We start from the raw sequence: 22,980 nt of genomic DNA, 5'->3' as shown, positions 1-22,980 counted from the left end.
ATATTAATGCACTAGACAGCAATGTAGGAGATAACTAACACCTCCTCTGCCCAATATGTGGTGCAAGAGAACACCCACTATTTATAGGTCATGTTGATGTATATCATGTGTAGACCACACCATGTAAATTTCCTGTAAATCAGATGTTGGTCACATAAGGCTGACTTCCTGTCGTCAGAAGGTGGCACTTATCAATCATGAGAAATTTGGGGCAGATTAGACAATGTAAAGTGGAGTAACAACAACTATGTGTTTAATGTTTTGATGATCGGCATACCATGCCAAAGGATTTCCACGAAGGCTCAAAAGCTTTGCAATTTAACATTGCAAAAAAGGTCTATAGATGTTAACTACCAAATTTAACGTTGTGGGGGTTAAATCTCTAGGTCAAATTTGTTAAAGTCCAACGCCTCTCAGTGGCTTCAAATGCAAAGCAGATTCAAAATGGATGACTTCCTGTTGGACTTAGGGTATGACTCCAAGAGGCCTTTTTTTTGGTCTGGAGATGGTACGTCTGCGTCATACATATATGTCAAAATTAAAGGTGGGGGCTTACACTCTGAAGGTTTTTATGGGTAGCCCTCAAGCCATTTTGCCACACCCATGTTCAAGACCCATATCAGATATCAAGTTTCTCCACTCCTGATGCATGTTCAAAGTTTCATTACTTTTTGAGCACCTCTAGAACCTCAAAACTGGTAAAAGTAATTAGGGTGTGCTATAGAGCTGATGTGAAATTTCCAAAAAAAGTATTATGTCCAGAAATGAGCAAGCAATTATCTCACCGAAGTTCATGAACATCCAAGAAACTTTATCCCAAGATGGCCCTTTGTTTAGGAGTGCTATGGAGCCCGGTGGTCATGCCCAAACCCAGTCACTACAGAACTTTGCAATATTCTGTGTTTCTGACATGTATGCCAGTCTTTTTGAGTTTTTCAGCATCCAAAGCCCCTCAAAAATGCAAGGGATCATTGGGCCACTTGCGTTTTGGTGCTCGGGCCCTAATTATAGTGCTAGCTAGATGATAAAGACACCTTATGCAGATACATTTCTTAGTGTAGTGCCTACATTACCTAGTAAACTGACAATGTATTTACTGGTGGTGAAGCTGTGGTGATTGTTACCAACATTTTGAAAGCTGCATTGATATACTGGGTGTGGGAGAAGATGCATTACCTTGCAATGACATTGTGGTGAGTGGTGGTGAGGTTGCATGAACTGTTTGAGAGGTCATATGGACTGGTGGTGAGGTTGCATTGACTGATGGTGAGGTCATGTTGACTACTGTGGAGGTCGCATGGACTGGTGGTGATGTCATGTTGACTGGTGGTGAGAACATATTGACTGGATTTGAGGTCACATTGACTGGTGGTGAGGTTATGTGGGCTGGTGATGAGGTCATATTGACTGGATTTGAGGTTGCATTGACTGATGGTGACATCATGTTGACTGATGGTGATGTCATGTTGACTGCTGGTGAGGTCATATTGACTGGATGTGAGGTTGGGTTCACTTGTGCTGAGGTTATATTGTCTGGTGGTGAGGTCATATTGACCTGTGGTGTGGTTGGGTTGACTGGCAGTGATGTCATGTTGACTGGTGGAGAAGTTGCATTTCCTGGTGGAGATGTGACATTACCAGGATGGAGAATAATTAGGATCACATGTAAAAGTTCATTGAATGTATGAGATAGACACATTCATTCCTACCTTTTTTTTTGTTTGTTTATTCATTTTAAATGACAACTGCTGAGTGATATTTAAAATGTCATTTTCTCCAGCTGATCATGATGTTTAACATGCAAAAATAATTTATGTATTTTACTTTTTGAGAACTAATTTTTAAAAAGAGAAATCTACAATGGTTTTGCAATTTCTTCATATCACAGTCAGTGTACAGATGTACCAGTGAGGTGTGTCCACAACCAGACATTTGAAATAATTATTAAAAAAAGGTATTGATGGATTTATTTTATGAAAATAAACAGGGATTCTGTTTGTTAAACAGAATCTACAAAAGAGGGGGGAAAGTTCTCTTCTCTTCTCTTTTTTTTCTTTTTTACCTGACAAGAGATTTGCACTTGTTGCAGTTGAAGGCACAGCTGTGGTCAGGGTTAAAACTCTGCGAGGAGTTTGTTAAAGTACAATGCCTGTCAATGGTTCACTTTGCGAAAAAAATGCAAATCAGATTCAAAGTGGCATACATTTACATCAAATTTAAAAGTGGGGGCATGCACTTTGAAGTTTTTTAGGGGGAGCCCTTGAGCCATTTTGCCACACCCATGCCCAAGACCCATATCAACTATCACGTTTCACCACTTCTGATGCATGTGTAAAGTATTATTACTTTTCGAGCACCCCTAGCACGTCAGAAATGGTAAAAGTAATTTGGGGATACAGTAGAGCCAACGCCATGCCCAAGCCCAATTGTGATATCAAATCGAAATATTTACTAGTTCGAAAATGAGTGCAAACTTTTGTGACTTTTTGTGCATCCTGAGGGCCACAAATGTGTGTAAGTAAAATGGAAATTGACACACAAAATCAAAAATGGCTGACTTTTTATCAGGCAAAAAAAAATCAAAAAAATTTATTATGTCCAGAAAGATGATAGCAATTATCTGAACGAATTTCATGAACGTCCAAATAACTATCCCAACATGACCCTGTTTTTGGGGGTGATATGGAGCCTGCTGGCCACACCCAAGTCCTGTCACTACAGATCTTTGCAATTTTTGCCAGTTCTGCCATATGTGCCAATTGAGTTTTTGAGTATCTCAAGCCCCTTAAATATGTAAGGGACCATTGAGCCCCTTGCACTTTTATGCTCAGGCCTTGACTATACTGCTATCAATGTGATAAAGACACCTCATGCTGCTGCATTTCTTAGTGTGGTGCTCATGTCACCTAGAAAACTGACATTGTATTGACTGGTGGTGAAGTTGTGGTGATTGTTACAAACATTCTGAAAATTGCATTAATAAACTGGCTGTGGGAGAAGATAGATTACCTGGCAATGACAATGTGGTGACTGGTAGTGAGGTTATATTAAGTGGTGGTGAGGCTGCATCCACCGGTGGTGAAGTCATGTTGACTGATGATGAGGTTGCATTGACTGGTAGTGAGGTCATGTGGACTGGTGGTGCAGTTATATTGACTGGATTTGAGGTTGTATTGAATGGTGGTGAGGTTATATTGACTGGATTTGAGCTTGCATTGACTGGTGGTGAGGTCATTTGGACCGGTGATGAAGTCATGTTGACTAGATGTGACGTTGGATTCACTTGTGGTGAGGTTATTATGTCTGGTGGTAAGGTCATATTGACCTGTGGTGTAGGTGGTTTGACAGGCAGTGATGTCATGTTGACTGGTGGTGAGGTTGCATTTACTAGTGGTGAAATCTTGACTGGTGGGGAGGTCATATTGACTGGATTTAAGGTTGCAAGGACTGGCGGTGAGGTCATTTGGACTGATGGTGAGGTTATATTGACTGTATTCAAGGTTACATTGAATAATGGTGACGTCATGTTGACTAATGGTGGTGTGGTTGGATTGACTTGCAGTGATGTCATACTGAATGCTGGTGAAGTAATATTGACTGGATTTGAGGTTGCATTGACTGGTGGTGAGGTTATGTGGACTGGTTGTGAGGTCATGTGGACTGTATTTGAGGTTATATTGACTGATGGTGACGTCATGGTGACTCTTGGCAAGGTCATATTGACTGGATTTGAAGTTGGGTTCACTTGTGGTGAGGTCATTATGTTTGGTGGTGAGGTCATATTGTCTTGTGGTGTGGTTGGTTTGACTGGCAGAGATGTGATGTTGAATAATGGTGAGGTGATATTGACAGGATTTGACGTTGCATTGATTGGTAGTGAGGTCATGTTGAGAGGTGGTGAGGTCATATTGACTGGATTTGAGGATGCATTGACTGATGGTGATGTCATGTTGACTGCTAGTGAGGTCATGTCGACTGGATGTGAGGTTGGGTTCACTTGTGATGAGGTTATTACGTCTGGTGGTGAGGTCACCTTGACCTGTGGTGTGGTTGGTTTGACTGCTGGTGAGGTTATGTAGACTGGTTGTGAGGTCATATTGACTGGATTCGAGGTTGCACTGGCTGGTGGTGAGGTCATGTGGACTGTTGGTGAGGTCATATTAACTGGCTTTGAGGTTGCATTCACTGGTGATGAAATGTTGATTGGTGGTGAGGTCATATTGACTTGATTTGAGGTCGAATTGACTAGTGGTGAGGTCATGTGGACTGTTGGTGAGGTCATATTGACTGTATTTGTGGTTGCATTGACTAGTGGTGCGGTCACATGGACTGGATTTGAGGTCTCATTGACTGATTGTGAGGTTATGTGGACTGGTGGTGAGGTCATGTTGACTGGATCTGAGGTTGCATTGACTGGTGGCAAGATCATGTGGACTGGATTTGAGGTTATATTGACAGGATTTGAGGTTATATTGAATGGTGGTGGGGTTATGTGGACTGGTGGTGAGGTCATGCTGACTGGATCTGAGGTTGCATTGACTCGTAGTGAGCTCATATTGACTGGATTTGAGGTTACATTGACTGAGGGTGAGGTCATGTGGAGTGGTGGTGAGGTCATGTTGACTGGATGTGAAGTTGGGTTCACTTGTGGTGAGGTCATTATGTCTGGTGATGAGGTCATATTGACCTGTGGTTTGACTGACAGTGAGGTCATATTGACTGGAGGTGAGGTCATGTGGACTGGATTTGAGGTTGTATTAAGTGATGGTGATGACCTATTGAACGCTGGTAAGGTCATATTGACTGGATGTGAGGTTGGGTTCACTTGTGGTGAGGTTATATTGTCTGGCAGTGAGGTCATATTGACCTGTGGTGTGGTTGGGTTGGCTTGCAATGATGTCATGTTGACTTGTTGAGAGGTTGCGTCTCCTGGTGGAGATATGGCATTACCAGGATGGAAAATGATTAGGATTACATTTAAAAGTGCACTGAATGCATGAGTACATTTGAGAAGTAATTGTAAAGCAGAGAAATCTACATTTTTTTCGCAATTTCTTCATAATACTCTTATCATAGTGTACCGAATGTAACTGTTAGGTGTTTCCATACTCAAACATTTGAAAAAATTATTGAAAAGAATTATTGACACAGTTATTTTTTAAAAAAATTGTCATTGTTTAACGTAAATTTACAAAAATAGGGGGGAAAATTTTCTTTCCTTTTCTTTTTTTTACCAGATCAGGGATATGCACTTGTTTGAGTTGAAGTCATAGCTGTGGTAGGGGTTAAAACTCTAGGAGGAGTTTGTCAAACTACACCTGTCAATGGGTTCACTTTGCGAAAAAAATGCAAAGCTGATTCAAAATGGCCGACTTCCTGTTGGACACATGGTATGGCTCCAAGAGGTATTTTTTTTGTATCGAAATGGTGCATATGTCTTCCAAATATCGTACATGTATGTGAAATTTAAAGGTGGGGGATTAGACTTTGAAGTTCTTTAGGGGTGCCCCTCGAACCATTTTGTCTCACCCATGCCTAACCCCCAAATCAGATATTACTTTTCATTACTTCTGATGTATGTGCAAAGTCTTGTGACTTTTCGAGTACCCCTAAGACCTCGAAAATGCTTAAAGCTATTAGGGGACGCGATATAGCTGATATTCCACTCCCAAGCCCAAGTGTGAATATGGGTGTAAAATTTTCTGAGTTTTTGTGTTTTCCAAAGGTCTGAAATGTGTTTGTAAAATGAAAATTAATATGCAAAATTTAAAATGGTTGACTTCCTGTCAGGCGAAAATTTAAAAAAAAAATGATTATGTCCAGAATGATGAGAACAATTATCTCACTGAATTTCAAGAACACTCAAGCAAGTTTTTCCTAACATGGCCCTGCGTTTTGGGGCGATATGGAGCCCACTGGCCACACCAAGCCCAGTCACTAGAGAAATTTGCAATTTTCGACAGTTCTGACATTTGTGCCTATCCTTGTGACTTTTTGACCATCACGAGCCCCTCAAAAGTGCAAGGGACCATTAGACCCCTGGCACTTTCGTGCTCGGGCCTCAATTATCGTGCTAGCAATGTGATAAAGACACCTTAGGTAGCTGCATTTCTTAGTGTAGTGCTCATCTTACCTAGAAAACTGACATTGTATTGACTGGTGGTGAAGTTGTGGTGATTTTTACAAACATTTTGATAACTGCATCGATAAACTGGCTGTGGGAGAAGATGCATTACCTGGCAATGACATTGTGGTGACTGGTGGTGAGGTTGCATGAACTGGTTGAGAGGTCATATGGACTGGTGGTGAGGTTGCACTGACTGGTGGTGAGGTCATGTTGACTGGTGGTGAGGTCATATTGACTGGATTTGAGGTTGCATTGACTGATGGTGACGTCATGTGGACTGCTGGTGAGGTCATATTGACTGGATGTGAGGTTGGGTTCACTTGTGGTGAGGTTATATTGTCTGATGGTGAGGTCATATTGACTTGTGGTGTGGTTGGATTGGCTGGCAGTGATGTCATGTTGACTGGTTGAGAAGTTGCATTTCCTGGTGGAGATGTGGCATTACCACGATGGAGAATAATTAGGTTTACATGTAAAAGTTCATTGAACATATGCATTAGGTAGATTTATTACTTTCTTTTTGTTTGGTCTCATTTTTTTATTTAAATGACAACTTCTGAGTTATGCTTAACGTAATTTTCTCATGCAACTGATCATGATATTTAAGATACAAAAGTAATTTATGTATTTTACTTATTGAGAAGTTGAAGGTAGAGAAATCTATGTTTGTGCATTTTCCTGGTACAATGTTCATATCACATTCACTGAACAGTGAGAAATGTTGCCATACAAAACTTTTGAAACGTTTCAAGTTATCGACAAGAAGTATTGATACAATTATTTCATAAAAACAAACTGCCATTGTTTAAAGAGAATTCACAAAAAAGCAGAAACTTTTTCTTATTTTTGTATTACCTGTTAAGGGAGCTGCACTTGTTGGAGTTGAAGGTTGGGCTGTGGTGGGGGCTTGGGTTGGTGTCTGCACAACTGAAAGTTTTAAATTAAAAAAATAATTTATATGTCATATTTTAAACACATAGGCAATCATTATTTAATTATTTTGTCATTGAATTCACAGTGTCTTGTAAGTGTATGTAACAAAGTTAAGGTTTTCTTTTTGAATCAGGGAATAATCAAACCAATTTACCAGTTGCAGAAATGGATGATTTGTTGACGCTCAGGGAAAAGTTTGAGCTGGAAGCAGCAGCCACCAATGTGTCAGCAGCTGAACTGGCATTTGGCAGTGAATTCACCTCATTGAATATCAGGTCAACATCTGCTACAACGGATCCCTGCCTGTAACATAATCATTTTTACATAATTATCAATCATCGAATGCTGTATACTGATTAATTTACCATTGTTTAACTGTAACTGTAGTCTACATGACAAGTATAAATATGTATAAATGAAAGAACAAATCAAATTAATCAATGAAACCTGACTACTGTCCTTTTTCACCTACTACAGCAAACCATTCAGTAAGAAGAAGAAGCAATGTTGTATACCTGAAGCTGTTGATAACAGTTCGATTGAAACTCTCTCCATACTTTGTTGAATAAACCTTGTTGAGCTGTGAATGAAGTATATTAAAAAAACAAGTTAAATTTTTCAAAACACATATGAGACAAGAAAGCTGATATTATGCCACAACTATGCCATGTTATATCTCTACTCTTATTTATTTCAAGGCCATAAAAGGGGTTGAAAATATATAAACTCACCTGTGTGGCTACTTTGTTTTCTAATTCCTTGAACACTGGTGAGGATTTGTTTTCAAGTTCTGGTGTAAAATCTTGCTGCAACTTAAATCCCAGCTTAATTTTTGGCTCTGGTGGTGGTGCAGCAGTTGTGGTTGTAGCTGGGGCACCAGTAGTTGTGATTCTTGGTGGTGCTGATGTTCCATTTACTGGTGGAGAGCTTGTGTTAGCTAGAAATGAATAAAAAAGTACAGCAAAAGAGGCTGTGTTAACAAATATAAAATTACAAAATAAAGCTGCAAGCAGCGATGTACGGGCCCTCGCACCTCACGCATGTCTGAGAGAGCGGCAGCTGTGGTGTTGCTAATGGAGGTCAGGTGACAGGGCTCAGAATTTTCAGGATTATCGGACAGTGTGAATGGGTAAAATATTATTTCCTGTGGGAAGGAGGTGCCGGTCGAGATGACATATTGGAAACTGTGTATACATAGTTGATGTTTCAATTAGGCTTCACTTCTTGTTGCCCCAAGGTAATACTACATAAGTGAAATATTAATGGAGAAATACATTTACAAGATGGCAACTGACATGGATATACATTTTCATGAATATTGGACATTGCATGTAGGAGATAACACCTCCTCTGGCAAATATGTGGCGCTAGAGAACACCCACTATTTATGTGTGATGTCAATGTATATTGTGTAGACCACACCATGTAAATTTCTTGTAAATCGGATGATGTTTGTCACATAAGGCTGACTTCCTGTTGTCAGTAGGTGGCGCTTATCAAGCATGAGAAATGTGGGGCAGGTTAGACAATGTAAAGTAGAGTTAGAACATCTACATGTTAAATGTTTTGGGTAAAATTGATCATCAGCCAAAGGATTTCCACAACAGCTCAAAAGCGTCGCAATTTCACATCGCAAAGGTTTATAGATATTAACTACCAAATCTGAAGTTGCTCACGTTAAATCTCTAGGACGAGTTTGTTTAAGTCCAATGCCTGTCAATGGCTTCACTTTGCAAAAAGATTGCAAAGCAGATTCAAAACAGATTACTTCCTGTTGGACTTAGGGTATTGCTCCAAGACGCCTTTTTTAAATCTGGAGATGGTACAGCTGTGTCCCAAATTTCGTACATATATGTCAAATTTAAAGGTGGGGGCTTAGAGTTTGAAGTTTTTTGGATAGCCCTCGAGCCATTTTGCCACACCAATGCCCAAGACACATATCGGATATCAAGTTTCGCCACTTCCGATACATGTGCAAAGTTTCATGACTTTTCAAGCACCTCTAGAACCTCAAAAATGGTAAAAGTAATTAGTGGGCGCTATAGAGCTGACGTGCCATGCCTAAGTCCAAGTGTGAGATCAAACTGAAGTATTTACTAATGCGAACATGGGTACAAAGTTTTGTGAGTTTTTGAGCATCCCCAGCCCCTCAAAATGCAAAGGATCATTTGGCCCCTTACACTTTCGTGCTCGGATGGGCTCTGATTATAACGCCAGCGATGTGCTAAAGACACTTTATGCAGATGCATTTCTTAGGGTAGTGCTCATGTTACCTAGTAAACTGACATTGTATTTACTGGTGGTGAAGTTGTGATTGTTATGAACATTTTGAAAGCTGCATTGATAAACTGGCTGTGGGAGAAGATGCATTACCTGGCAATGACATTGTGGTGACTGGTGGTGAGGTTGAATTAACTGGTGGTGAGGTCATTTGGAGTGGTGTTGAGGTTGCATTGATTGGTAGTGAGGTCATTTTGACCAGTGAGGAGGTTGCATAGACTGGTGGTGAAATGTTTACTGATGGTGAGGTTGCATTGACTGGTAGTGAGGTCATGTTGAGTGGATTTGAGGTTGCATTCACTGAAGGTGAGGTCATGTGGACTGGTGATGAGGTCATATTGACTTGTGGTGTGCTTGGTTTGACTGGTGGTGAGGCAATGTGGACTGATGCTGAGGTCATATTGACTGGATTTGATGTTACACTGACTGCTGGTGAGGTTATGTAAACTGGTTGTGAGGTCATATTGACTGAATTCGAGGTTGCACTGGCTGGTGGTGAGGTCATGTGGACTGTGGGTGAGGTCATACTGACTGGCTTTGAGGTTGCATTGACTGATGGTGACATCATATTGACTGCTGGTGAAGTCATATCGATTATATGTGAGGTTGGGTTCACTTGTGGTGAGGTTATTACGTGTCGTGGTGAGGTCACGTTGACCTGTGGTGTGGTTGGCTTGACTGGTGGTGAGGTTATGTGGTTTGGTGTTGAGGTCATGTTGACTGAATTTGAGGTTAAATTGACTGATGGTGATGTCATGGTGACTATTGGCGAGGTCATATTGAGTATATGTGAAGTTGGGTTCACTTGTACTTGTAGTGAGGTCGTTCTGTCTTTTGGTGAGGTCATATTGACTTGTGGCGTGGTTGGATTGACTTGCAGTGATGTCATATTGAATGCTGGTGAGGTTATATTGACTAGATTTGAGGTTGCATTGACTGGTGGTGAGGTTATGTGGACTGGTTGTGAGCTCATATTGACTGAATTTGAGGTTGCACTGACTGGTGGTGAGGTCATGTTGACTGGATTTGAGGTTACATTGACTGATGGTGACATCATGGTGACTCTTGACGAGGTCATATTGACTGGATTTGAAGTTGGGTTCACTTGTGGTGAGGTCATTATGTCTGGTGGTGAGGTCATATTGACTTGTGGTGTGGTTGGGTTTACTGGCAGGGATGTGATGTTGAATAGTGGTGATGTCATATTGACTGGATTTGAGGTTGCACTTAATGGTGGGGAGGTCATATGGACTGGATTTGAGATTGCATTGACTGGTTGTGAGGTCATATTGACTGGGTTTGAAGTTTCATTGACATTTGTTGAGGTCATGTGGACTGGTGGTGAGGTCATGTTGACTGGATGTGAAGTTGGGTTCACTTGTGGTGAGGTCATTATGTCTGGTGATGAGGTCATATTAACCTGTGGCGTTGTTGGTTTGACTGGCAGTGAGGTCATATTGACTGGATTGGAGGTTGCATTGACTGGAGGTGAGGTTATATTGACTGGATTTGAGGTTGCATTGACTGGTGGTGAGGTTATGTGGACTGGTTGTGAGCTCATATTGACTGAATTTGGGGTTGCACTGACTGGTGGTGAGGTCATGTTGACCGGATTTGAGGTTACATTGACTGATGGTGACATCATGGTGACTCTTGACGAGGTCATATTGACTGGATTTAAAGTTGGGCTCACTTGTGGTGAGGTCATTATGTCTGGTGGTAAGGTCATGTTGACTTGTGGTGTGGTTGGGTTGACTGGCAGGGATGTGATGTTGAATAGTGGTGACGTCATATTGACTGGATTTGAGGTTGCACTTACTGGTGGGGAGGTCATATGGACTGGATTTGAGATTGCATTGACTGGTTGTGAGGTCATATTGACTGGGTTTGAAGTTTCATTGACATTTGTTGAGGTCATTTGGACTGGTGGTGAGGTCATGTTGACTGGATGTGAAGTTGGGTTCACTTGTGGTGAGGTCATTATGTCTGGTGATGAGGTCATATTAACTTGTGGCGTTGTTGGTTTGACTGGCAGTGAGGTCATATTGACTGGATTGGAGGTTGCATTGACTGGAGGTGAGGTCATGTGGACTGGATTTGAGGTTGCGTTCACTTGTGGTGAGGTTATATTGTCTGGTGGTGAGGTCATATTGACCTGTGGTGTGGTTGGGTTGACTTGCAGTGATGTCATGTTGACTTGTTGAGAGGTTGCGTCTCCTGGTGGAGATGTGGCATTACCAGGATGGAAAATGATTAGGATTACATTTAAAAGTACACTGAATGCAGGATTACTTTTTGAGAAGTAATTGTAAAGCAGAGAAATCTACATTTTTTTTCACAATTTCTTCATAATACTCTTATCATAGTGTACCGAATGCAACTGTTAGGTGTTTCCATACTCAAACATTTGAAAAAATTATTGAACAGAATTATTGATACAATTATTTCATAGACACAAATTGGCATTGTTTAGATCTACTCTAGATTTACATCAGATATCACGTTACATTACTTCTGATGCATGTGCAAAGTTTTGTGACTTTTCGAGTACTTTTCGAGGTCGAGTACTTAAGACCTCAAAAATGCTTAAAGCTATTAGGGGACACAATAGAGCTGACATGCCACACCCAAGCTCAAGTGTGATATCGCATCGAAATATTTACTAGTGTGAACATGGGTGTAAAGTTTCCTGAGTTTTTGTGTATTCGAAAGGTCTGAAATGTGTTTATGAAATGTAAATTGACACAGGAAATTCAAAATGGTTGACTTCCTGTCAGGTGAAAATTTTCGAAGAAAAATCATTTGTCCAGAATGATGAGAGCAATTATCTCACCGAATTTCATGAACACCCAAGCAACTTTATCCCAACATGGCCCTGCGTTTTGGGGAGATATGGAGCCCACTGGCCACACCAAGCCCAGTCACAAGAGACATTTTTGACAGTTCTGACATTTGTACCTATCCTTGTGACTTTTTGACCATCACAAACTCCTCAAAAGTGCAAGGGACCATTAGACCCCTGGCACTTTTGTGCCTGGGCCTCAATTATTGTGCTAGCAATGTGATAAAGAAACCTCATGCAGTTGCATTTCTTAGTGTAGTGCTCATGTCACGTAGAAAACTGACATTGTATTGACTGGTCGTGAAGTTGTGGTGATTGTTACAAACATTTTGATAACTGCATCGATAAACTGTCTGTGGGAGAAGATGCATTACCTGGCAATGACATTGTGGTGACTGGTGGTGAGGTTGCATGAACTGGTTGAGAGGTCATATGGACTGGTGGTGAGGTTGCGCTGACTGGTGGTGAGGTCATGTTGACTACTGTGGAGGTTGCATTCACTGGTAGTGAAATGTTGACTGGTGATGAGGTCATATTGACTGGATTTGAGGTCGCATTGACTGGTGGTGAGGTCATGTGGACTGGATTTGAGGTTGCGTTCACTTGTGGTGAGGTTATATTGTCTGGTGGTGAGGTCACATTGACCTGTGTTGTGGTTGGGTTGACTTGCAGTGATGTTATGTTGACTTGTTGAGAGGTTGAGTCTCCTGGTGGAAATGTGGCATTACCAGGATGGAAAATGATTAGGATTACATTTAAAAGTACACTGAATGCAGGATTACTTTTTGAGAAGTAATTGTAAAGCAGAGAAATCTAATTTTTTTCTAAATTTCTTCATAATACTCTTATCACAGTGTACCGAATGTAACTGTTAGGTGTTTCCATACTCAAACATTTGAAAAAATGATTGAAAAGAATTATTGATACAATTATTTCATAGACACAAATTGGCATTGTTTAACATGAATTCATGAAAAAAGGGGGAAAACTTTTCTTTCTTTTTCTCAGGAATATGCCCTTGTTGGAGTTGAAGTTATAGCTGTGGTAGCGGTTAAAACTCTAGGAGGAGTTTGTCAAACTACACCTGTCAATGGGTTCACTTTGCGAAAAAAATGCAAAGCTGATTTAAAATGGCCGACTTCCTGTTGGACACATGGTATGGCTCCAAGAGGTATTTTTTTATGTATCGAAATGGTACATCTGTGTTCCAAATGTCGTACATGTATGTGAAATTTAAAGGTGGGGGATTAGACTTTGAAGTTCTTTAGGCATGGCCCTTGAGCCATTTTGTCTCACCCATGCCTAACACCCATATCAGATATCACGTTACATTACTTCTGATGCATGTGCAAAGTTTTGTGACTTTTCGAGTACCCTTAAGACCTCAAAAATGCTTAAAGCTATTAGGGGACACAATGGAGCTGACATGCCACGCCCAAGCTCAACTGTGATATCTCATCAAAATATTTACTAGTGTGAACATGGGTGTAAAGTTTCCTGAGTTTTTGTGTATTCGAAAGGTCTGAAATGTGTCTATGAAATGAAAATTGACACAGGAAATTAAAATGGTTGACTTCCTGTCAGGTGAAAAATTATTTGTCCAAAATGGTGAGAGCAATTATCTCACCGAATTTCATGAACACCCAAGCAACTTTATCCCAACATGGCCCTGCGTTTTGGGGAGATATGGAGCCCACTGGCCACACCAAGCCCAGTCACAAGAGAAAATTTTGACAGTTCTGACATTTGTGCCTATCCTTGTGACTTTTTGACCATCACAAGCTCCTCAAAAGTGCAAGGGACCGTTAGACCCCTGGCACTTTTGTGCCTGGGCCTCAATTATTGTGCTAGCAATGTGATAAAGAAACCTCATGCAGTTGCATTTCTTAGTGTAATGCTCATGTCACCTAGAATACTGACATTGTATTGACTGGTGGTGAAGTTGTGGTGATTGTTACAAACATTTTGATAACTGCATCAATAAACTGGCTGTGGGAGAAGATGCATTACCTGGCAAAGACATTGTGGTGACTGGTGGTGAGGTTGCATGAACTGGTTGAGAGGTCATATGGACTGGTGGTGAGGTTGCACTGACTGGTGGTGAGGTCATGTTGACTACTGTGGAGGTTGCATTCACTGGTGGTGAAATGTTGACTGATGATGAGGTCATATTGACTGGATTTGAGGTCGCATTAACTGGCGGTGAGGTCATGTGAACTGGTGATGAGGTCATATTGACTGGATTTGAGGTCACATTGACTGGTGGTGAGGTCATGTGGACTGGCGGTGAGGTCATGTTGACTGGATTTGAGGTTGCGTTGACTGATGGTGACGTCATGTTGACTGCTGTCGAGGTCATATTGACTGGATGTGAGGTTGGGTTTACTTGTGGTAAGGTTATATTGTCTGGTGGTGAGGTCATATTGACCTGTGGTGTGGTTGGGTTGACTGGCAGTGATGTCATATTGACTGGTTGAGAAGTTGCATTTCCTGGTGGAGATGTGGCATTACCAGGATGGAGAATAATTAGGATTACATGTAAAAGTTTATTGAATGTATGAGTTAGAGAGTTTTATTACTTCTTTATTGTTTGGTTTTATTTTTTCTATTTAAATGACAACTGCTGAGTTATGCTTAACATGTCATTTTCTCATGCAGGTGATTATGATAATTAAGATAAAAAAAAGTGATTTATGTATTTTACTTATTGAGAAGTTGAAGGTAGAGAAATCTATAATGTTTGTGCAATTTCCCGGTACAATGTTCACATCACAGTTACTGAACAGAGTGTACGTGTGAGGTCTTGCCATACTCAAGCCTTTAACACATTTCAACTTATCGACAAGAAGTATTGATACAATTATTTTTTAAAAACAAACTGACATTGTTTAAAGAGAATTCACAAAAAAAGCAGAAACTTTTTCTTCTTTTTGTATTACCTGTTAAGGGAGCTGCACTTGTTGGAGTTGAAGGTCGAGCCGTGGTGAGGGCTTGAGTTGGTGTCTGCACAACTGAAAGTTTAAGTTTTAAGGTAAAATATTACATCATATTTTAAACACATAGTTCAAACATAGGTGCAAAGTTTCATGAGTTTTTGAGTTTTTGAGCATCCCAAGCCTCTCAAAATGCAAGGGATCATTCGGTGCCTTGCACTTTCGTGCTCAGATGGGCCCTAATTATGACGCCAGCGATGTGATAAAGACACTTTATGCAGATGCATTTCTTAGTATAGTGCTCATGTTACCTAGTAAACTGACATTGTAATTACTGGTGGTGAAGTTGTGACTGTTATGAACATTTTGAAAGCTGCATTGATAAACTGGCTGTGGGAGAAGATGCGATACCTGACAATGACATTGTGGTGACTGGTGTTGAGGTTGCATTGATTGGTGTTGAGGTCATCAGGACTAGTGGGGAGGTTGCATGGACTGGTGGTGAAATGTTTACTGATGGTGAGGTTGCATTGACTGGTAGTGAGGTCATGTGGGCTGGTGAGGTTGCATTGACTGGTAGTGAGGTCATGTGGGCTGGTGATGAGGTCATATTGACTGTATTTGAGGCTGCATTGACTGAAGGTGAGGCAATGTGGACTGGTGGTGAGGTCATGTTGAGTAGATGTGAGGTTGCATTGACTGATGGTGACATCGTGTTGACTGCTGGTGAGGTCATATTGACTGGATGCAAGGTTGGGTTCACTTGTGCTGAGGTTATATTGTCTGGTGGTAAAGTCATAATGACCTGTGGTGTGGTTGGGATGACTGGCAGTGATGTCATGTTGACTGGTGGTGACGTTATATTGAGTGGATTTGAGGTTGCATTGACTGGTGGTGAAATGTTGATTGGTGGTGAGGTCATATTGACTTGATTTGAGGTCAAATTGACTAGTGGTGAGGTCATGTGGACTGCTGGTGAGGTCATATTGATTGGATTTGATGTCACACTGACTGGCAGTGATGTCGTGTTGACTGGTGGTGAGGTTATATTGACTGAATTTGAGGTTGCATTCACTGGTGGTGAAATGTTGATTGGTGGTGACGTCATATTGACTTGATTTGAGGTCGAATTGACTAGTGGTGAGGTCATGTAGACTGGTAGTGAGGTCATATTGACTGGATATGAGGTTGCGTTCACTTGTAGTGAGGTTATTACATCTGGTGGTGAGGTCATGTTGACCTGTGGTGTGGTTGGTTTGACTGGCAGTGATGTCATGTTGACTGGTGTTGAGGTTATACTGACAGGATTTGAAGTTGCATTGACTGCTGGTGAAGTTATGTACACTGGTTGTGAGGTCATATTGACTGAATTCGAGGGTGCACTGGCTGGTGGTGAGGTCATGTGGACTGGTGGTGAGGTCATATTGACTGGCTTTGAGGTTGCATTGACTGATGGTGACATCATATTGACTGCTGGTGAGGTCATATCAACTGGATGTGAGGTTGGGTTCACTTGTAGTGAGGTTATTACGTCTAGTAGTGAGGTCACATTGACCTGTTGTGTGGTTGGTTTGACTGGCAGTGATGTCATGGTGACTGGTGGCGAGATTGCATTCACTGGTGGTGAAATGTTGACTGGTGGTGAGGTGATATTGACTGTATTTGTGGTTGAATTGACTAGTGGTGAGGTCACATTGACTGGATTTGAGGTCGCATTGACTGGTGGTGAGGTCATGTGGACTGGTGGTGAGTTTATATTGACAGGATTTGAGGTTATATTGAATGGTGGTGAGATTATATTGACTGGATTTGAGATTGCACTGACTGATTGTGAGGTCATGTGGACTGGTGGTGAGGTCATGTTGACTGGATCTGAGGTTGCATTGAGTGGTGGTGATGTCATTTTGACTGGATGTGAAGTTGGATTCACTTGTGGTGAGGTTATTATGTCTGGTGATGATGTCATATTGACCTGTGGTGTGGTTGGTTTGACTGCCAATGATATCATGTTAACTGGTGGCGAGGTTGCGTTCACTGGTTTTGAAATTTTCACTGGTGGTGAGGTCATATTGACTGGATTTGAGGTCGCATTGACTGTTGGTGAGGTCATGTGGACTGGATTTGAGGTTGTATTGACTGATGGAGATGTCAAGTTGAATGTCGGTGAGGACATACTGACTGGATGTGAGTTTGGGTTCACTTGTGGTGAGGTCATATTGACCTGTGGTGTGGTTGGGTTGGCTTGCAGTGATGTCATGCTGACTTGTTGAGAGATTGCATTTCCTGGTGGAGATGTGGCATTACCAGGATGGAAAATAATTAGGATTACATTTAAAGGTGCATTGAATGCATGAGTACTTTTGAGAAATAATTGTAAAGCAGAGATATCCACAATATTTTCGAAATTTCTTCATCTGATGTTCATATCACAGTGTACAGAATGTACCTCTGAGGTGTTTCTGTACCCAGACATTCGAAAAAATGATTGACAAATGGTATAGTATGTGTCCCTAATTTCATACATGTATGTGAAATTTAAAGGTGGGGGATTAGACTTTAAAGTTCTTTGAGGGCGGCCCTTGAGCCATTTTGTCTCACCCATGCCTAACACCCATATCAGATATCACGTTTCATTACTTCTGGTATATGTGCAAAGTTTTGTGACTTTTCGAGCACCTCTAGGACCTCAAAAATGCTTAAAGCTATTAGGGGATGCGATAGAGCTGATGTGCCACGCCCAAGTTCAAGTGTGATATGAAATCGAAATATTTACTTGTGTGACTATGGGTGCAAAGTTTCCTGAGTTTTTGTGTATTCCAAAGGTCTCAAACGTGTTTGTAAAATGAAAATTAACACACAAAATTCAATATGGTTGACTTCCTGTCAGGTGAAAAATGTTCGAAAAAAATTATGTCCAGAATGATGATGGCAATTATCTCACCGAATTTCATGAACACCCAAGCAACTTTATCCCAACACGGCCCTGCGTTTGGGAACGATATGGAGCCTGCTGGCCACACCCAAGCCCCGTCAATACAGAACTTTGCAATTTTTGCCAGTTCTGACCTGTGTGCCTATCTTTGTGACTTTTTGACCATCACAAGCCCCTCAAAAGTGCAAGGGACTGTTGGATCCCTGGCACTTTTGTGCTTGGGCCCCGATTATCATGCCAGCAATGTGATAAAGACACCTTATGCAGCTGCATTAATTAGTGTAGTGCTCATGTTACCTAGAAAACTGACATTGGTGGTGAAGTTGTGGTGCTTGTTACAAAGATTTTGAAAACTGCATTGATAAATTGGCTGTGGAAGAAGATGCATTACCTGGCATTGACATAGTGGTGACTGGTAGTGAGGTTACATTGACTGGTGGTGAGGTCATGTTGACTACTGTGGAGGTTGCATGGACTGGTGGTGATGTCATGCTCACTTGTTGAGAGGTTGCATTTCCTGGTGGAGATGTGGCATTACCAGGATGAAAAATAATTAGGATTACATTTAAAAGTGCATTGAATGCATGAGTACTTTTTGAGAAGTAATTTTAAAGCAGAGAAATCCACAATATTTTCGAAATTTCTTCATCTGATGTTCATATCACAGTGTACAGAATGTACCTCTGAGGTGTTTCTGTACCCAGACATTCGAAAAAATGATTGACAAATGGTATAGTATGTGTCCCTAATTACATTCACTGTGTATATACCTGTGAGGTGTTTCCATACCCAAACATTTGAAAAAATTATTGACAAGAATTATTTACACAGTTATTTTATAGAAACAAATTGTCATTGTTTAATGTGAACTTTTTAAAAAGGGAGGGGGGGATCTCTTTTCATTCCTTTTTTTTTTACCTGATAAGGGATATGCACTTGTTGGAGTTGAAGGTATAGCTGTGGTGGGGGTTAAGACTCTTGGAAGAGTTGTTAAAGTATGCCTGTCAATGGCTTCATTTTGGAAAAAAAATGCAAAGCAGATTCAAAATGGCCGACTTCCTGTTGGACTTACAGTGTGGCTCAAAGAGGTATTTCTTAATGATGGAAATAGTACATCTGTGTCCCAAATTTCATACATGTCAAATTTAAAGGTGGAGGATCAGACTTTAAAGTTCTTTAAGGGTGGCCCTCGAGCCATTTTGTCTCACCCATGCCTAACACCCATATCAGATATCACATTTCATTACTTCTGATGCATGTGCAGTTTCATGACTTTTCAAGCACCCCTAGGACCTCAAAAATGCTTAAAGATATCAGGGAACGCTATACAGCTGACATGTCACACCCAAGCCCAAGTGCAATATCAAATCGAAATATTTGCCAATGTGAATATAGATGCAAAGTTTCTTGAGTTTTTGTGTATTGCAAAGGTCTCAAACATGTGTTTGTAAAATGAAAGTTAACACATGAAATTCAAAATGGTTGACTTCCTGTCAGGTGAAACATTTTCGAAAAAATTATGTCCAGAATGATGATAGCAATTATCTCACCGAATTTGAACACCTAAGCAACTTTATCCCAACACGGCCCTGCATTTGAGGGGCACTGAGGAGCATGCTGGCCACACCCAAGCCCCTTCACTACAGAACTTTGCAATTTTCATTGGTTCTGACATGTGTGCCTATCTTTGTGACTTTTTGACCATCACAAGCCACTCAAAAGTGCAAGGGACCATTAGATCCCTGGCACGTTCGTGCTCGGGCCCCCATTATCGTGCTAGCAATGTGATAAAGACACCTTAGGTAGCTGCATTTCTTAGTGTAGTGCTCATGTTACCTAGAAAACTGATCGACTGGTGGTGACGTTTTGTTGATTGTTACAAAGATTTTGAAAACTGCATTGATAAATTGGCTGTGGGAGACAATGCATTACCTGGCAATGACATTGTGGTGACTGGTAGTGAGGTTGCATTGACTGGTGGTGAGGTCATGTTGACTGGCAGGGAGGTTATGTTGACTGGATTTGAAGTTGCATTGACTGATGGTGACGTCATGTTGATTCCTGGTGAGGTCATATTGACTGGATGTGAGGTTGGGTTCACTTGTGGTGAAGTTATATTGTCTGGTGGTGAGGTCATATTGACCTGTGGTGTGGTTTTGTTGACTGGCAGTGATGTCATGTTAACTGGTTGAGAGGTTGCATTTCCTGGTGGAGATGTGGCATTACCAGGATGGAGAATAATTAGGATTACATGTAAAAGTTCATTGAACGTAGGAATTAGGTAGATTTATTACTTTCTTTTTGTTTGGTCTGATTTGTTCTATTTAAATGACAACTGCTGAGGTATGCTTAACATGTAATTTTCTCATGCAGCTGATCATGATGTTTAACATACAAAATAATTTATGTATTTTACTTATTGAGAAGTTGAAGGCAAGGAAATCTATCATGTTCATGCAGTTTTCAGAATGTATGTGTGGGATGTTGCCATACCCAAACACATGAAACATTTGAAGCTATCGGCAAGAATTATTGATACAATTATTTTATAAAAACAAATTTAGAAGAGAATTTAGAAGAAAATTTAGAAGAATTTACAAAAAAGCAGAAACTTTTTCTTTTTTTTGTCGTACCTGGTAAGGGACTTGCACTTGTTGGAGTTGAAGGTTGAGCCGTGGTGGGGGCTTGGGTTGGTGTCTGCACAACTGAAAGTATAGATTTTAAATTTAAAAAAACAGTCATATGTCAAACACATAGGTAATCATAATCACATTATTTTGTCATTGAATAAACAGTGTCTTGTAAACCAATTTACCAGCTGCAGAAATGGATGATTTGTTGACACTCAGGGAAAAGTTTGAGTTGGAAGCAGCAGCCACTAATGTGTCAGCAGCTGAACTGGCATTTGGCAGTGAATTCACCTCATTGAATATCAGGTCAACATCTGCCACAACGGATCCCTGCCTGTAACATAATCATTTTTACATAATTATTAATCATCAGATGCTGCTTACTGATTAATTTACCATTGTTTAACTGTAACTGTAGTCTACATGACAAGTATAAATAAATATAAATGAAAGAACAAATTAAATTAATCAATGAAACCTGACTACTGTCCTTTTTCACCTACTACAGCAAACCATTCAGTAAGAAGATGAAGCAATGTTGTATACCTGAAGCTGTTGATAACAGTTCGATTGAAACTCTCTCCATACTTTGTTGAATAAACCTTGTTGAGCTGTGAATGAATTATATTAAAAAAACAAGTTAAATTCTTCAAAATACATATGAGACAAGAGAGCTGATATTATGCTACAACTATTCCGTGTTATGTCTATACTCTTATTTATTTCAAGGCCATAAAAGAGGTTGAAAATATATAAACTTACCTGTGTGGCTACTTTGTTTTCTAATTCCTTGAACGCTGGTGAGGATTTGTTTTCAAGTTCTGGTGTAAAATCTTGCTGCAACTTAAATCCCAGCTTAATTTTTGGCTCTGGTGGTGGTGCAGCAGTTGTGGTTGTAGCTGGGGCACCAGTAGTTGTGATTCTTGGTGGTGCTGATGTTCCATTTACTGGTGGAGAGCTTGTGTTAGCTAGAAATGAATAAAAAAGTACAGTGAGACAAGCTGTGTTAACAAATATAAAAGTACAAAATAAAGCTGCAAGCCACAATTTTCGGGCCCTCACATCTTGCACATGTTGGAAGGAGCGGCAGCCGTGGTATTGCTAATGGAGGTCGGTTGACAGGGTTCTGAATTTTCAGGACTATCGGACACTGTGTGAATGGGTAAAATATCATTTCCTGTGGGAAGGAGGTGGCACTGGAGATGACATATTGGAAACTGTGTATGCATTTGGTGTGTCAATTAGGCTTCACTTCTTGTTGCCCCAAGGCAATACTACATAAGTGAAATATTAATGGAGAAATACATTTACAAGACGGCAACTGACATGGATATACATTTTCATGAATATTGGACATTGCATGTAGGAGATAACACTTCCTTTGTCCAATATGTAGCACTGGAGAACACCCACTATTTAAAGGTGATGTCAATGTATATCATGTGTAGACCACACCATGTAAATTTCCTGTAAATCGGATGATATTTGTCACATGAGGCTAACTTTCTGTTGTCAGTAGGTAGCGCTCGTCAAGCATGAGAAATGTGGGGCAGATTAGACAATGTAAAGTAGAACTACAGCATCTACATATTTAATGTTTTGGGCAAAATTGACATGCCATGCCAACAGATTTCTACGACAGCTCAAACACTTCACAATTTCACATCATTAAGGTCTATAGATGTTGACTACCAAATTAGAAGTTGCTCAGGTTAAATCTCTAGGACGAGTTCGTTTTTTTACCATCCCAACCCCTCAAAATGCAAGTGATCATTCGGTCCCTTGCACTTTTCATCTTGAGGCCCTAACTCGAGTGCTGGCGATGTGATAAAGACCATTATGCAGATGCATTTCTTAGTGTAGTGCTCATGGTATCTAGAAAACTGACATTATACTGACTGGTGGTGAAGTTGTGGTAATTGTTATGAACATTTTGAAAACTGTATTGATAAACTGGCTGTGGGAGAAGATGCATTACCTGGCAAAGACATTGTGGTGGCTGGTGGTGAGGTTGCATTAACTGGTGGTGAGGTCATGTGGACTGGTGGTGAGGTTGTTTTGACTGGTGGTGAGGTTGCATTAACTGGTGGTGAGGTCATGTGGACTGGTGGTGAGGTTGTTTTGACTGGTGGTGAGGTTGCATTAACTGGTGGTGAGGTCATGTGGACTGGTGGTGAGGTTGTTTTGACTTGTGGTGAGGTTGCATTCATTGGTGGTGAAGTCATGTCGACTGATGGTGAGGTTGCATTGACTGGTAGTGAGGTCGTGTGGACTGGTGGTGAGGTCATGTTGACTGGATTTGA

The 22,980-nt window shown here is 40.8% G+C and overlaps 1 protein-coding gene across 13 annotated transcripts in view; it reads right to left on the bottom strand.

The window, feature by feature from the left end:
• The window catches only part of LOC122979790 (mucin-5AC), a 65,075-nt gene that overhangs the window by 27,490 nt on the left and 14,605 nt on the right, over positions 1-22,980 (bottom strand). For 8 of the 13 annotated variants that reach the window (XM_044347538.1, XM_044347527.1, XM_044347528.1 and 5 more), the window contains 13 exons: positions 21,440-21,645; positions 21,224-21,288; positions 20,863-21,011; positions 20,681-20,752; positions 19,980-20,252; positions 18,439-18,564; positions 15,122-15,193; positions 12,557-12,889; positions 7,792-7,997; positions 7,576-7,640; positions 7,215-7,363; positions 6,983-7,054; positions 6,237-6,551 (listed from right to left, as the gene is read on the bottom strand). In XM_044347538.1, coding sequence (XP_044203473.1) covers positions 6,237-6,551; positions 6,983-7,054; positions 7,215-7,363; positions 7,576-7,640; positions 7,792-7,997; positions 12,557-12,889; positions 15,122-15,193; positions 18,439-18,564; positions 19,980-20,252; positions 20,681-20,752; positions 20,863-21,011; positions 21,224-21,288; positions 21,440-21,645 — 2,103 coding nt within the window. Of the gene's footprint in view, positions 1-6,236; positions 6,552-6,982; positions 7,055-7,214; positions 7,364-7,575; positions 7,641-7,791; positions 7,998-12,556; positions 12,890-14,192; positions 14,648-15,121; positions 15,194-18,438; positions 18,565-19,979; positions 20,253-20,680; positions 20,753-20,862; positions 21,012-21,223; positions 21,289-21,439; positions 21,646-22,980 lie in introns of those variants that run through there. The other 5 variants (XM_044347532.1, XM_044347533.1, XM_044347531.1 and 2 more) reach the window with 5 other exon arrangements.

This window comes from Thunnus albacares, chromosome 3 (genome assembly GCF_914725855.1).
Source record: "Thunnus albacares chromosome 3, fThuAlb1.1, whole genome shotgun sequence".
Taxonomy (NCBI): domain Eukaryota; kingdom Metazoa; phylum Chordata; class Actinopteri; order Scombriformes; family Scombridae; genus Thunnus; species Thunnus albacares.
Note: the sequence above shows the minus strand (reverse complement) of the source record. Positions and strands in the feature narration are given on the sequence as shown.